We start from the raw sequence: 15,398 nt of genomic DNA on the forward strand, positions 1-15,398 counted from the left end.
GCAGAGCTAAAGAATCTGATGCTATCGTCTCTCCCTCAGTGCATGTTTGTTTGGCATTATCACTGTTGCCTGTGTCAACCATGGAAAACGCAGTGAGTGTTCTTGTTTAAGAGAGAAGATCGTAGTGTGCTGTCTGTTTAGGATCAGTGAGGGTTGGGTCTTCATGCAGTATATTCGGGATGATGGAGTACATACTCAAAATAGAGGGTGAGGTCAGTAGCCAGGATGGACTGCTTCAGCAGCTGCATGAGGTCGCTGTATTCACTCGAGGACAGGTTAGAGAAGATGTTGTGCCCCTGGGAGAGAAACCAAACAAAAACACACCAAATGTCAGAAGTGTGGGTAGGTAAAAAAAAAACTTTCTTTCAAAGGTTACTGAGTATGAATTAACCAAATGTCTAAATGGACCTCTAAGACATCTGGATGCATAAGTTAATCAGATTTCACAGCAAGACATGGAGGCCCTCTTGAATTTCAAAAGAACTCAAGATGACTCACACCGACACTCATCTGGGCTAAGCACACTCCCATGTTAAGAGATACTTGTGCTGGATTAAGGTAAGATATCAGGACCACGGAGAGGGGCCTCCTGAATGTGAATAAGCACTTCTTAATTTAAATCACTGTTCCAGAGCAGTGGACGAGTTGAGTATCTTGAGATGTGGCGTCATGACAATACAAATACACAAAAACATTGTGTAGTTCCACAGGCAGCCGTACTGGAGCTAGACGAGTGGTCTTTAAAGATCAGCTTGTGTGGGGAACTGGAGCGATTTGAAGTCGGAGAGCATCATCGGTGACTGGGTGATCCTCCTTCAGCTCACTCACTTGGCCTGAAATAGAAGCTTCTCGAGCGGATCACTTCAAAAAACTCACCGAGGCTTCTGCTCATTGGCTCCCATGAAATATTGAGCATCACTGCCAAGACATGGGTGAGTTCTCCGAGTCTACACTCATCTTCACGAGTGATGTGTGCGTGTGTGTTAGAGAGAGAAAGCATGAGAGAGAGAAGAGGGAGGAGAGGAGCGAAAGGAGTCGGCAGCGAAGGATAGATTCTCGTTAAGAAGTTAAGTTTTAATTAAACCTTCCTGCTGGTCGCTGGACTGAATCTGCTGTCTCTTTTTTTTCATGAATTAAGGGACACTTCTCATTTATATGCTAATAGCGGCAGCTGTGATACACATAGCATATTATCAGAAAGCATTATGATTTCTCAAGCAAACATTTGTCAGCTTGCTGTGTCGTCACAGACGTGATAATAAGCCTAATGGAGCCTAGCCTGCAAATCCCCCCCTCCAACCCATTTTTAATTAGCCACTTTACACAAAATCATCTCCAGGATGATTTTGCAACATCTCTCTCTGCTAATTAAAATATTGTGGTTATTTTCCAATCATTGCATTCATTTCTACTTTTTTAGCACCAGGAGAAGATTACCTTCGTCTACAACTAAAAGAGGTTCAGTGGACTCCTTCAGTCTCTCTCTCTCTCTCTCTCTCTCTCTCTCTCTCTCTCTCTCTCAAATGATAAAGAGAGAAAGGTGTCTGTATGCTGTATGGGTGACTGGGCAGGGATGGTGCATATGGTGTGTATGAGAGACAGTGACTTATGTTGGTGCGCAGGTTTGAGTGTGGAAGAGCTCAAACGTACTTCGCTCTGCAGGATCATGACGGCGTGGTTAAAGTGGTGGTGCTCCAGAGTGGCAGACGTGCCGTACAGCAGAGACAGGGCAGAGCCGGTCCTGGCGGAGACACAAGGCGCCAATTAGCAACACTAGCAATCCAGCATTGGACGGTCATTTCTTCTAGACTCGGTTCACAAGTATATCTCTATACATGCTGCAAGTATGCTACCACAATGTCATGCTGTTGTGAGTGACACACATTTTGCAAACCTTTACAATAAGCTATATATGCAAATACACTTTTCCAGTGAAGAGATGCATGCACAGTGATTCAGCTACCTCTAGACTCTAGACTTGACGTAGGCAAATAACGCAGACAAATTCGCACAACACAATAATGTTTACATGAAAATTGAAAATATTTGAAAATGCCCTCGGACACCTGCAGTACAAAAGAGGCGCTCCAGCACCCTGGTGAGGAGACAGAGTGCTGGAGCTGCTGCACTGTTTATGCGCCTCATGCCAGCCTTGTTTATGCGCTCCTTATCCAACAGACTCTTATGTAAGCCTTATGCAATGCTGCTCTTGACTCCTGGCTGATCTGCACTGGACTTGTGCTGCAGTCTGGACAGTGCTGGTGAGGACTGATGGAGGGACAAGGTCCGGGACACTGACGGGGGGGTGGTGTTGGTGGGGGCAGCGAGGGACACTCACTTAGCCTGGAATGCGTTGTTGGTGCCCCGGTGGTCCAGGTCGTGGCAGATGCAGCCGACGATCAGAGCCAGGATCTCCACCTCTGTGAGCGTCTCCTGGAATCCCGCAGTCTAAGGGGAAAACAGGAGGATGGGGGTTAGTGTTGTACCTGTCACATGGAGCGTGACTTGTCAGATGTTCCCCCAGGATGGCTGCCCTGGGGCCAGCCTGCAGGGGATTGCATCGTCAGGGCCTGTGGGTCTAGCTCCGCTGGCTATGGTCAGCTCTCACTTGTTTTTGGGTCATCCACACTGAATGATACTCAGCATGACAAAGCTCTAAGTCGATGCGTCATGCCAGCATGGAAAGGCTCCAGGTTTTCAAGCACTAACTTGACAGGTCTTATAAGCCCATTTGTAACTTTGACTAGTCATGACCGAATCAGGGTCACAAAAAACAAAATTATCTTAACTCTAAACAAAAGTATTTGTAAGCACTGGACATGCAGTCAGCCTTCAGTAATGACAGACATAATCAATAATGGCATCTGCATATTCCCACACCAATGACCACATGCAATAGAGAAAGTATTTCTGACATCTGGCCTTCCATTGAAAATCGTGTATAACTGCATATTAACTGCTGTAGTCCATCAGCAAGAGTTTACAGATAGCAGCTAAAACTCAATCCTTAAACCTTACCCTCTGACATGGATCATTCATCACCACAGGGTGCAAGAGCATGTACCGGTAATTACCGGTAATGCTGCTTAAAACAATAAGGGAACACATGTTTTGGTGTCAAGATGAAACTGTTATGAGGCAATTGTTTGATTTTGCAAGAAGAACTGTCAGACATTCTGTGAATGTAGTTTGAGAATAAAGAAAAGGGGGGAAGGTTTCAAAAAATGTGTTTTAGCAATTGTGAAAAAATACTGTAAGTGTGACATTTGTTAGAGAAAATGTTAGATTAGGAGAGAAAGTGCATCATTTGAAAGTAAAGTTTGTAAAAGTGAAAGTTTGCTGTTGGATCTTATCCTTCAGACTCCCCCTCTGATCTCTGCTATAGTGTTGTCCTTCAGAAAACCGGGTACACTGCAGCAGTCACGCCGAGAGCAGTTCACCTCACAGTCCCCCGTGTGAGTCCCAGAGCTCAGAGTGACGCAGCAGCATCCAGACCCCTCCTCCTCCTCCTCCTCCTCTTCATCGCCGTCATCATCATCGTCACCAGCAGCACAAGCAGCAGGGCTGGATGTGCTGTACGTGTGGCGTGATTAACTGAAACCCCAGTGTGGAGCTGGCCTCTAGGCCTTATGGGAGTCACGGCTCGCTTTAGATCCTCCAGGAGATCCACTGGGGGTTGGAACAAATCAAACAGCCCGGAATCTGGAGCAACCCTCCCACCGTGCCCCATTCAGGTGAATGCATGAATAGCCCAGCTTTCACCTTACACTTCTGAATGAAGCTGACGCCCATATGATCTCCTTTGAGAGGAGAGAACTAGAACTTAGTCATGAAATGTTACATGTATTGCTTTGAATTTTGTTCCCTACTAGTTGTTGTATCTCATTCCCCATGTATGACTGTGGTTACCCCATGAATGTATAAATAATGATGATAAGCAGCATAATATCAGGAACAAAGGGACTGTAATCACATCTTTGAAAACATACTGTAGTATTATTTTTAGCCTACTCACATAATATCAGGAACAAAGGGACTGTAATCCCATCTTTGAAAACATACTGTAGTATTATTTTTAGCCTACTCACCGTCAGCATAGCAAACATGCACTGGCAGACATTGAAGGCGTGTCTCCAGTTGTGATAGGTGACCATGCGATAGTTCTTCCTTACAGTCAGCAACCATCGGCAGAGCGTCTAAACAGGGTCAAAGAAACAAGTGAGAGAAAGCCATGGAGAGAAAAGAAGAGAGAGGGAGAGGAGGACAAGAGAGAGGGAGAGAGAGATGGATGTGGAGGAGAGAAGGAAAGAGCACAAGAACAAGAACACAAGATATTAGAGAACGTATGGCTTCTGTTTGGGAACCCAAATCCCAGGGGCCGCAGAGGGCAAAGGCATAAAGTGCAGGCACCTTGAACAACTACATAGCACATTCATCTTCAGTGTAAATATCCACGCATCAACACAACAATGTTATGTTCCCCTTAAACAATACAATGCTATTGATTCTATTCCACCCACGATAGCCAACAGCACACCTTCCCCCACTCCTATGAACCAGCCCTCCATATGCACAACCAGCATCCACTCACCTCATAATCAATCTTAAACTTCTGCACCATGCCCAGCTCCATAAACATACGGAGCGCCGCAGTGATCATGGCGTCCACATCCAGAGAGAAGTCATCAAAGGACAGCTTATCTATGCCCAGTTCACAGACTAGAGGAATGTTTGCAGCCTGGTATACAAGAGAGAGAGGCAGAGAAGAGAGAGAGAGAGACAGAGAGAGACAGAGAGATGAAACCAACAAAAGGATGTGGGTCGTAAAGTTGTGACAGAAACAACAGCAAGATGTAGTCTTAGCGTTTGTATTAAGTTTGAGGCCAAACAGAGTATGGGAGAGGGTGGTAATGTATGTACAGTAGGAACATGTGCTAATGAGAGGCCTAAAGATAGCACAAAACAGACAGCACTGAAGTAACGAGGGAATTATCTGAGGGATTAAGTGTTGCTGGTCTTGTTTGTTGACGTCACTGACAAATCTAATAGAGGATATCATTAGCGACTCTTGTCTTGTTTGGATCCGGAGAGACTGCTAACTACTGTTGTCTGTATATGGAGCCAAAATGTTGGTAAAGCACACTGTCAACATCTCCACGTAGAACTACATTAAAACAGAAACGAATGATCAACAGCTAGGACCTCTTTCTAAAGAAAATGACTGTGGGCTTTTCTGTATGCTATTAGGTCCATTGAATAACTCATACAAGTCATAGTCACAAGAATATAAGAAATATTTACAACAACTACAAATTGTCCTTTTAACAACACTGAGTATCTCTGCAAATGTAATTCTGGGTCAGATCTCATTGATTTCTCCAGTCTCCCTGTGTCCTCGGCTGAAGTGGGAGGGAGAGGGCCGGAGAGGGAGAGTGTGCAGGCTGAGCTGATGTCCAGTGTGGAGCGTTCTTCTCGCCGGGGGAAAGAAATGTTTTCATTTCCAGAACGGCAGGTTCACCGAGCCAAGGAGTCAACATCTCGCCTTGTGAGAGGATGTCGAGGCCACTGCTCCGGTGACATTTACAGTGCTGCGCGCTCAAGGAGAGCATGCTCAGAGCACAGCAATGCAGAGCGCGTTTGTAGGCCAGTTATGAAAGAGGAGGTGGGGTGGGGAGGGGGAGGAAGGAATGCGCATGGAGCACATAAAGGAGGAGTGGAGGAGAGGACTGGAAAGGTGGAGAGATGTCCAGTGCACAGATGAAGAAGAGGGCTCTGCGGTGTCCAGCCTATTGCAATGATCTGAGGCTGTTTATTGATGCACAGTTTAGCATAAAAATCATTCCTGAGACCATTATTTGATGGATGCAGCCAACCTTTGACAGGCATAATAAACAGTCTCATGAAGTGCATGGTGAATAAACAATGCAATGACAATGATTAGGTATTGAATGGGCACATTTAAAATGCCAGCATCCAGTAGATGTTCTTTTAAGGTCAATACACACATTTTCCATTGAGTGTTATTTTACATTTTGTAGAAATTCTTGAAGACATGAGCAAGCTCTTTCTGCGGTATATATAAATTGAAATTAGGCAATTTTCTGAAATATTTGTCAATGGAGAAAGTGTATAAAAATCAATGCATCTAGCAGGTGGTGCCACTAAAGTGGAAGCCTTATTTTCAGTGGGTTTCTCGCGCTGCTAATTGGGTCATTACTTCATGAGGAAACGGTGGCTTTTGCAGTGGGAGGCCATTAAAACAGATCATTACATTTCCAGGAGAGCATGCTTCCTACAGAGCACCTTTTCTTCCCACTCATATCCATTACCTTAAATTTGTCAACCTCGGTCTTGGAACAGGTGGCATGGTATGACAATACCTGTGAAAGGACAACAAAGTCAAAATGTTTTAAAGCATTTGCATAAAATGTAGTGCAGTACTAGTTATATAGCATAATGAACCCATTACAGAACTAGAAATACAAAAAAAACATTCAACATGTGGGCATGCTGTATTGAGTATTGAAACGGATTGATTATTGTAAATAATTGTAAATAATCAATATCTACAGGTGCTGATCATATAATTAGAATATCATCAAAAAGTTGATGTATGTCAGTAATTCCATTCAAAAAGTGAAACTTGTATATTATATTCATTCATTACACACAGATTACATTTCAAATGTTTATTTCTTTTAATCTGATGATTCTAACTGACAAATAATGAAAATCCCAAATTCAGTATCTCAGAAAATTAGAATATTACTTAAGATGTTGGCCAACTGAAAAGTATGAACATGAAAAGTATGAGCATGTACAGCACTCAATACTTAGTTGGGGCTCCTTTTGCCTGAATTACTACAGCAATGCGGCGTGGCATGGAGTCGATCAGTCTGTGGCACTGCTCAGGTGTTATGAGAGCCCAGGTTGCTCTGATAGTGGCCTTCAGCTCATCTGCATTGTTGGGTCTGGCGTATCGCATCTTACTCTTCACAATATCCCATAGATTTTCTATGGGATTAAGGTCAGACGAGTTTGCTGGCCAATTAAGAACAGGGATACCATGATCCTTAAACCAGGTACTGGTAGCTTTGGCACTGTGTGCAGGTGCCAAGTCCTATTGGAAAATGAAATCTGCATCTCCATAAAGTTGGCCAGCAGCAGGAAGCATGAAGTGCTCTAAAACTTCCTGGTAGACGGCTGTGTTGACCTTGGACCTCAGAAAACACAGTGGAACAACACCAGCAGATGACATGGCACCCCAAACCATCACTGACTGTGGAAACTTTACACTGGACTTCAAGCAACGTGGATTCTGTGCCTCTCCTCTCTTCCTCCAGACTCTGGGACCTTGATTTCCAAAGGAAATACAAAATTTACTTTCATCAGAGAACATAACTTTGGACCACTCAGCAGCAGTCCAGTCCTTTTTGTCTTTAGCCCAGGCGAGGCGCTTTTGACGCTGTCTCTTGTTCAAGAGTGGCTTGACACAAGGAATGTGACAGCTGAAACCCATGTCTTGCATACGTCTGTGCGTGGTGGTTCTTGAAGCACTGACTCCACTTGCAGTCTACTCTTTGTGAATCTCCCCCACATTTTTGAATGGGTTTTGTTTCACAATCCTCTCCAGGCTGCGGTTATCCCTATTGCTTGTACAATTTTTTTGACCACATCTTTTCCTTCCCTTCGCCTCTCTATTAATGTGCTTGGACACAGAGCTCTGTGAACAGCCAGCCTCTTTAGCAATGACCTTTTGTGTCTTGCCCTCCTTGTGCAAGATGTCAATGGTCGTCTTTTGGACAATTGTCAAGTCAGCAGTCTTCCTCATGATTGTATAGCCTACAGAACTAGACTGAGAGACCATTTAAAGAAGCACTATGCAGGTTTGATTATTCCTTCGCTGTTTCTGGGTTTTCGCCGGATTTGGGCTCGCTTTTTTCACTACACAGCTCCCCCTGCAGCTTCGGTAGCAAGTGACTGCTACGTTAAACCCCCACTAACTAGCAAACTAGCCATCAAGAAACCAAGCTAAACACATACAGGGCTCACAATAAAACGGTCGAGCAAACACATTGTTCAAGAGACTATCAAACCACATTACATAGACAAAGTTCACCCAAAGGTAGGCTACTTACAATTTCAACAGCAACAAAGCCAGCTCGGCGTCCGTTTTGCAGTGTTCTTCGAAACTACAATCTGATTACATTTTCGAGGCGCGATTGGATACTTCAGCTGAGTCACATCCGGATTTACCCGGACCGGGTCCAGAAAGTTGCATATTGGGGGGGGGTTTTCGCGGAGAAGCACCCACCAAACGACCCATAAAGTGTTGTAGAACCATCAGAACGACTCTCAACCTGCATAATTAAGTTTTTTTTTGCTAAAATTGTTGCATAGTGCTTCTTTAAAGGCCTTTGCAGAAGTTTTGAGTTAATTAGCTGAATAGAGTGTGGCACCAGGTGTCTTCAATATTGAACCTTTTCACAATATTCTAATTTTCTGAGATACTGAATTTGGGGTTTTCATTAGTTGTCAGTTATAATCATCAAAATGAAAAGAAATAAACACTTGAAATATATCAGTCTGTGTGGAATGCATGTATACATTATACAAGTTTCACTTTTTGAATGGAATTACTGAAATAAATCAACTTTTTCCATGTAATTATATGACCAGCACCTGTCTCTGAAATCTGTTATCCATCTCCACTGGATTACACTGAACTACCACTCTGCTCTCTCTCCCCCGTCCTTCCTCACAATAACTAAGCTACTGTAGCCACATGATCATCCACAATAAGGCAGCACTGCCACCTTCTCTCATCTGATACACTCATCCTCATGACCCACTTATTCAGTTCTGGTTTATGAGCAACTCCAGTTAATGAGAGGAGATAATGGAGTCCCTCTCTCGCCTCCAGAGCGCTCTGCACTCCAAGACTAGAGTGGACAGGGAGATGGCGGTGTCAGCATGGATTGTGTTCCCATGCGTCTCACAGATGGCCATTGGGAAAGCACTCTGGCCTTTTTCACACTTCCTTATTTGATAAGGAGTCTTCATGTTTATTCAGCTCCAACACAGCTACCCAAAGACACAGCCCTCAACTCTGTCATAAATCCTAGTGGTACACATACATTATGACAGGTATATACACAGAGGGGGAATACAGGGATGTTCAAATGATAATAGTCATTATTGCTTCAAATGTATACAAGATCATTTTCTGATCTGAAAAACAGATGCAACTCTACATAAGAACCATGTGGTTTATAATGCATGATGATCTGGCTTTAAAGGCATTGTTAGTTGTTAAATATATCTGTTTAAAGGAAAATATCCAAAAAAAGGTAAGCTGTGCCTGCCAAGGTACACAACACCCCAACATTCTAAGAATTGTCATAAATATAACTAGACGTCCAGCACAAAAAAATCTTCTAACAACAAACTGTTTGCCAGAAGTGGGGAGGACCGTGGCTTAAGTGGCTACAGTGTCTGTGCCTCCATATATTATATTATATATTTGTTTTTGTTTTTTAATTGGCAGAACTGGTTTCAAAGGAACCTTGTGAAGTGTATTGGAGGTTCTGTACCTACTGGTACATGGCAATTATGAATATGTAATATGTGTAATATTATGTATGTATTGTGTTTTTTATATTATGTATTCACAGTTTTGTTTTGTGTGCATTTGCATGACAAGCTCTACGGCCCACAGACAACAACCTCCTTCAGCACTCCGCAAACTGCCAGCCATCCAAAAGGAGGCCAAATGACTGAGCGTGGAAGTCCAACCTGCACAGAGGACTGGGAGTCTTCAGCACTAACCGCACTGCACTGTCCTTCAAGAAATATGGCCGCCCCCGCATTAGTCGTAGTCGAACTGGCCTTTGTTGGAGGTGCTGAAAGACATCCTTTATCTGCTCCCTCCCACAGTACGGTCAGAAGACCCACAGCACTAAAGAGAGTGCTAAAGCCCTGCCCACCAACCACTGATGGAGGACCACACCACTGTGGCTCTCACATGACTGGAAAATAACCATTCAATTCAGAACCATATCAGATATGCTGGAGACAATACTGGATCCAGACCCACTCCTGGTGGTACTTGGAGTCTCTGATAAATTTGATATGCTATCACCTTGTCAACAGAAACTGTTGGCATATGCTTTGGTTGTGGCAAAGAAACTTATTTTGCAGTTTTGGAAGAAAACTGAGATCCCATCTGTTAAAATGTGGTTGGACGAAATGGTTAAACTCCTGCACCTGGAAAGGATGCGGTTTGTCCTGTCAGACAGATTGGAATCTTAATATAAGATCTGGTCTCCCCTTCTTCAATATCTTGACAGAGAGGGCTGAGTTTTATTAGGACACTAATTGTATGCCTCAGTGCCATTACATATCGGGAAGTCCCAGGAGGGGTGGGATGTGGGATGTGATATTTGTCTTATTATTTATTTTTGTGTGTTTTGTTTGTCTTTCTCTGCATTCAAACTTGAGGATGTTTTGAAAAATGTATGAATACAGATAATTCCTCAATAAAAAAGATTTCAAATGAAAATAACCATCCAGCTGAGACACTGAAGACAGAGGTGGGCTTAGATAGATAGATAGTAGTTAGATACTCCATAGTACTAGAGATACTATCCAGGTATGAGGATACTACTCTTCCAGGGGACAGTTACTTACAGACAGACAGACAGACAGACAGATAGAAAAAGAGAGGGATGTCTATGTTAGGGAACACTGGAAGTCAGAGCCCACACTCCACCACAGCTGCAGTCACGAACAACTCATCTGAGGTCAATCCAACCACCAACACACACACACACACAGTGCACACATACACACACACACACACACACTCACAGGCACACACACACACACACACACACTCATACACACACATACACACACACACACACACAGCACAGACACACACACACACACACACACACACACACACACACACACACACACACAGAGTGCACACACACACACTCACAGGCACACACACACACACACACACACACACAGACACAGTGTACACACACATACAGTGCACACACACACACACACACACACACACACACACACACACACAGTGCACACACACACACACTCACAGGCACACACACACACACACACACACACACACACACACTCATACACACACAGACACACACACACACACACACTCACACTCACAGGCATACACACACACACACACACACCATGGCCGGATCTAGAATAGGGCTGGGAGGGGCAATGCCCCTCCAAATATTTCTTCTGCCTCACCTAATTGGTCAATTTTAATTGACAGCTATTGAATCTGCCAATCACACTTTTCTAATTTGTCCCGTCTGAATTTCGAGGGTAAATATAAAAGTAACCGGAGCAGAAGCGTTCCCCATTCCACACTGTGTGCATCACTTGCTGTTTCATACTCCAGTAGAGAGGGCTTAGCTATATTTCCATAAAGGTTATAGGCTACTAGATGTAATATAGATCTTTTTCTCAGCTTTTAAACGATGTTAACCGCAAGTTGTTGTGGTTTACGGTTCGCGAGAAAAGTAACTTTAATTTCATGTTACATTCTGCGCCCATCTCCCTACCCATTCATCTCGGTGGAATACCTCACAAATTATTCCCGAACACATGACAAACCATATATCAGAAGAAACAGCAGACCTTACCGAATACACAGGTGTAAGCATTTCTCTGTACAGTTAGCCATTTCAGAGTAATCCGGTTTTACATTTGCAGCAATGTCTAAATGCATGTCTCCAACTTTGGGCTTCAGGTTCCACTGTGTGTTTAAATTGTTCAATACATGATTTCATATCAGGCCAAATACAAAATAAATGTTACAAATATCGCCTAGATATCTGTAAATATTAAAATCAGCTGACTAAAGAGTTTGTCAAAGTAGCCTTAATGATCACAAAATGCTAATGCATGTAGACTATTTGAGTTTCTTAAAGCTGAACTGTGCTTAAATTGTTCAATACATGATTTTATAACAGGCCACATAGAAAATAAATGTTAAATATAGCCTAGATATCTGTAAATATTAAAATCAGTTCTATGATTTACCGTTCTATGTAATATATCATGTTTGCTATTAAATAAGGGTTTTAAGGTGAAAAGTAAGGCATTTGTAGGTGAAACTGAGCGGTTTTGTTGCATAGTGTAAATGTTGTGTGTGTGTGTGTGTGTGTGTGTGGGGTGGGGGGAGGGTTAATCATTGTGCCCACCCCAAATTTCTATTTGCCCCCCCAATCTGAGCAGCCTAGATCCGGGCCTGTCATACACACACACACACACACACACACCACACACACACACTCATACACAAACACACACACACACACACACACACACACACACACACACACACACACACACACACACACACACAGAGACACACACACACACACACACACACACACACACACACACACAGACACAGTGCGCACACACACACACACACACACACACACACACACACACACACACACACACACACACACACACACACACACACAATGCACACCACACCAGCAACGCTCCTATCCCTCTGCACTCAGCACTCTCCGGCTTCTGAGACTTCCTCGTGATTCAACACTTCAGTCGTGATTCGCACTCTCTTTGCAGTTACTATGTGACAAATGAACAACGGAGAGGAAGCAAAAAAGACTACACGTCACAGGAGGCATTTGGTTCTTACATCCAGGGCCACGGACTGCTTGGCCCACGACTTCTTCACTTGGTCATACATGATGGTGTTGTTGATGCCGAGGCCGCAGAAGATGACAAAGGCCTGTGAAGGAAGGAGACACACTGTTATGTGGACTCGCTCAAGGCCAGCGCAGGTGGAAAAAAAAACGCCTTACTGGCCAGCAGGAGTGTGGGGACAGGATGCGCTTCATCACACACACGCACACACATACACACATTAAACTGTGCTTCTGCCTATCCCAATCTGAACCACTCCCCATAGGACCCTTACAATAAAGTTGGTTAAGCTTAATTAATATATTAGTAGTATATAGCTATCAGCGTGGGGCACCTTATAATAAAGTTGGTTAAGCTTAATTAATATATTAGTAATATATAACTATCAGTATGGGGGACCCTTATAATAAAGTTGGTTAAGCGTTATTAATATATTAGTGATATATAACTATTAGTCAGACAGTGAAGGGACTGAAACCAAAACTGGCTTATCACATGTATTCCGTTAGGAAAAGTATGCAATATACAAAACATGCCTTCAGGCACTGGCATACATAAAACAGCATCTGCACAAGCAAAATAAAAATAAGTAGTTGAATGGGCTATATTACATGCATCATTCCTATACCATCACTGTCAGGGGAATTGGAATGCATATCCAATCGTTCTCGCATAAACGGCCCCTCAGACTATGTCTCGAATCGCGTACTTCTGCACTTAGGGGCCGTTTATACGAGAACGATTACGAAGGAAGAAGACAAAATATTTTATTATAAGTGCCTTTCGTTTACACGGCGACCCCGCCATCGGGGCTTGAAGACGCAAAAATCTGAAGACTCCTTCCAGAGTGTAGAGTTTTGAAAACGACCCGGGTTGCGTCTCCGTCTAAACGGCTAAACCAAAGATCCTTACCTCTCTGGCTAAACTGTTAAATTAGAATGTCTGCGAGTGACGTACCGGGGTTCTATCAAGCCACCACCCAGCGGTCTGGAATACATATCCAATCGAATATCACATACTCTTGCGTCTTCATATAAACAAAGATTTCCCCCTGAGAATGCTCGTCTAAACGCGAATAAAAAAATGAAGACGAGACGCCACTTCTGCGTCTTCTCTTTTCATCGTATAAACGTAGCCTTACAATACCTAATTTGAGTGCATGAGGGTGTTCACACTGAAAATTCCAACGACACGAAGGGCGCTGCAAGTTCCCAGATGGTGCACTCATAACGGTCAAAAAGCTGAGTGTGCAACGCTGGACACTTTTCGCCCTTAACGGACGCCATCTTGGCCAAATAGCGGAAGGGGAAGGAGCGTTTTCAAACTCGTGGTAATCGCGGTTGAGAAAGCTGAAGCAGCAGCAGTGGAATACAGACTTTACAGAGGTACAAGCAAGTTATAATATAAACGGTTCATGTTTTACTGGGGCAGCCGTGGCCTACTGGTTCGCGCTTCGGACTTGTAACTAGAGGGTTGCCGGTTCGAACCCCGACCAGTAGGCAAGGCTGCGCCGCTGTTGTTGCAGGCAGCTCACTGCGCTGGGATTAGTGTGTGCTAGGGGTGGGCGATATATATCATCTGTGATAATATCGTGATTGTTGTTTTAACGATGTGCAAATTGACATTATCGAGTTTTTAAATTACTATTATTAATGGGGAAAAAACACTCAAAATCACGCATTGAAGACTCATACATTCCCAGGAGGCGTATGCGGGAGAAGCCCCTGGCTGTAGCAGAGCAAGTGTCACGTGATCGTTGTCACACGCTTGTACAGCAAGAGTAGCCTACTTGGGATTTTATGCGGCTACTTCTGTTCAAGTAGCATTGATGAGACAGTCACGTTTTTTCCCACACGGTATATGGAGAGAAAACATTAGCCTTTGAGTATTTTAATAGTCAGTTGTAAACAAAGAACTATTCTCATGTAACTCTTTTGTAAATGGACTGAAGTTCGCTCTAAGTATCTACGTTTACCGATTATGCTAACCGTTAGCATCTCTATGGGATTTCTCATATACATTAGCCATAAGCTAACACATTAGTTTCTATTCTGTAACTTGGAATGCTAGCCTACATGATTGCTCTTAAACTGCTCTTGAACTTCAGCTTCAGACTTTCTCTTGGGAAACTGTTAGGCCTATTCATCTTCTCTAATGTAGCTGGCTAGACCATGTCATTGCCACACACACAAGGGGGGGCAGAATTGGAAATGTGTCATAGAGTGACAATGCATTGGTTGATTTGGTTAAAAAGTCACAGGTTATGATATTGGTTATTATTGTAATGATGCTATTCATAAATAATGAGCTGTAAAGTAACTCAGACTTCAACAAAAACAATGTTTTAAAGGATATCGACTAATTATCATTATCGTCAAAATCACAAAAAATATCGAGATATTATTTTTTCCATATCGCCCACCCCTAGTGTGTGCTTCACCTCACTGTGTGTTTCACTAATTCACATATTGGGATAAATGCAGAGACCAAATTTCCCTCACGGGATCAAAAGAGTATATACAGAGACTTTCTAATGTGGAGACACGGCACTCAAAAAATACTCCATAGAAATGCATGGGGCTAGTTTGTCACGCCAATATGGCCGTTGTCTACACATATCCCACCCCTTCCTCGGCAAAACGTCGACATGTGAATACATT

General features: G+C 43.4%; 1 protein-coding gene across 1 annotated transcript in view; it reads right to left on the reverse strand.

The window, feature by feature from the left end:
• The window catches only part of pde11a (phosphodiesterase 11a), a 49,071-nt gene that overhangs the window by 9,132 nt on the left and 24,541 nt on the right, over positions 1–15,398 (reverse strand). Inside the window, exons 9-15 of the mRNA XM_048240041.1 lie at positions 12,731–12,823; positions 6,330–6,380; positions 4,592–4,738; positions 4,089–4,196; positions 2,339–2,448; positions 1,651–1,741; positions 196–296 (exon numbers count right to left, since the gene is read on the reverse strand). Coding sequence (XP_048095998.1) covers positions 196–296; positions 1,651–1,741; positions 2,339–2,448; positions 4,089–4,196; positions 4,592–4,738; positions 6,330–6,380; positions 12,731–12,823 — 701 coding nt within the window. The remainder of the gene's footprint in view (positions 1–195; positions 297–1,650; positions 1,742–2,338; positions 2,449–4,088; positions 4,197–4,591; positions 4,739–6,329; positions 6,381–12,730; positions 12,824–15,398) is intronic.

The sequence above is a fragment of the Alosa alosa genome, chromosome 3 (genome assembly GCF_017589495.1).
Source record: "Alosa alosa isolate M-15738 ecotype Scorff River chromosome 3, AALO_Geno_1.1, whole genome shotgun sequence".
In the NCBI taxonomy this organism is placed as follows: Eukaryota; Metazoa; Chordata; class Actinopteri; order Clupeiformes; family Clupeidae; genus Alosa; species Alosa alosa.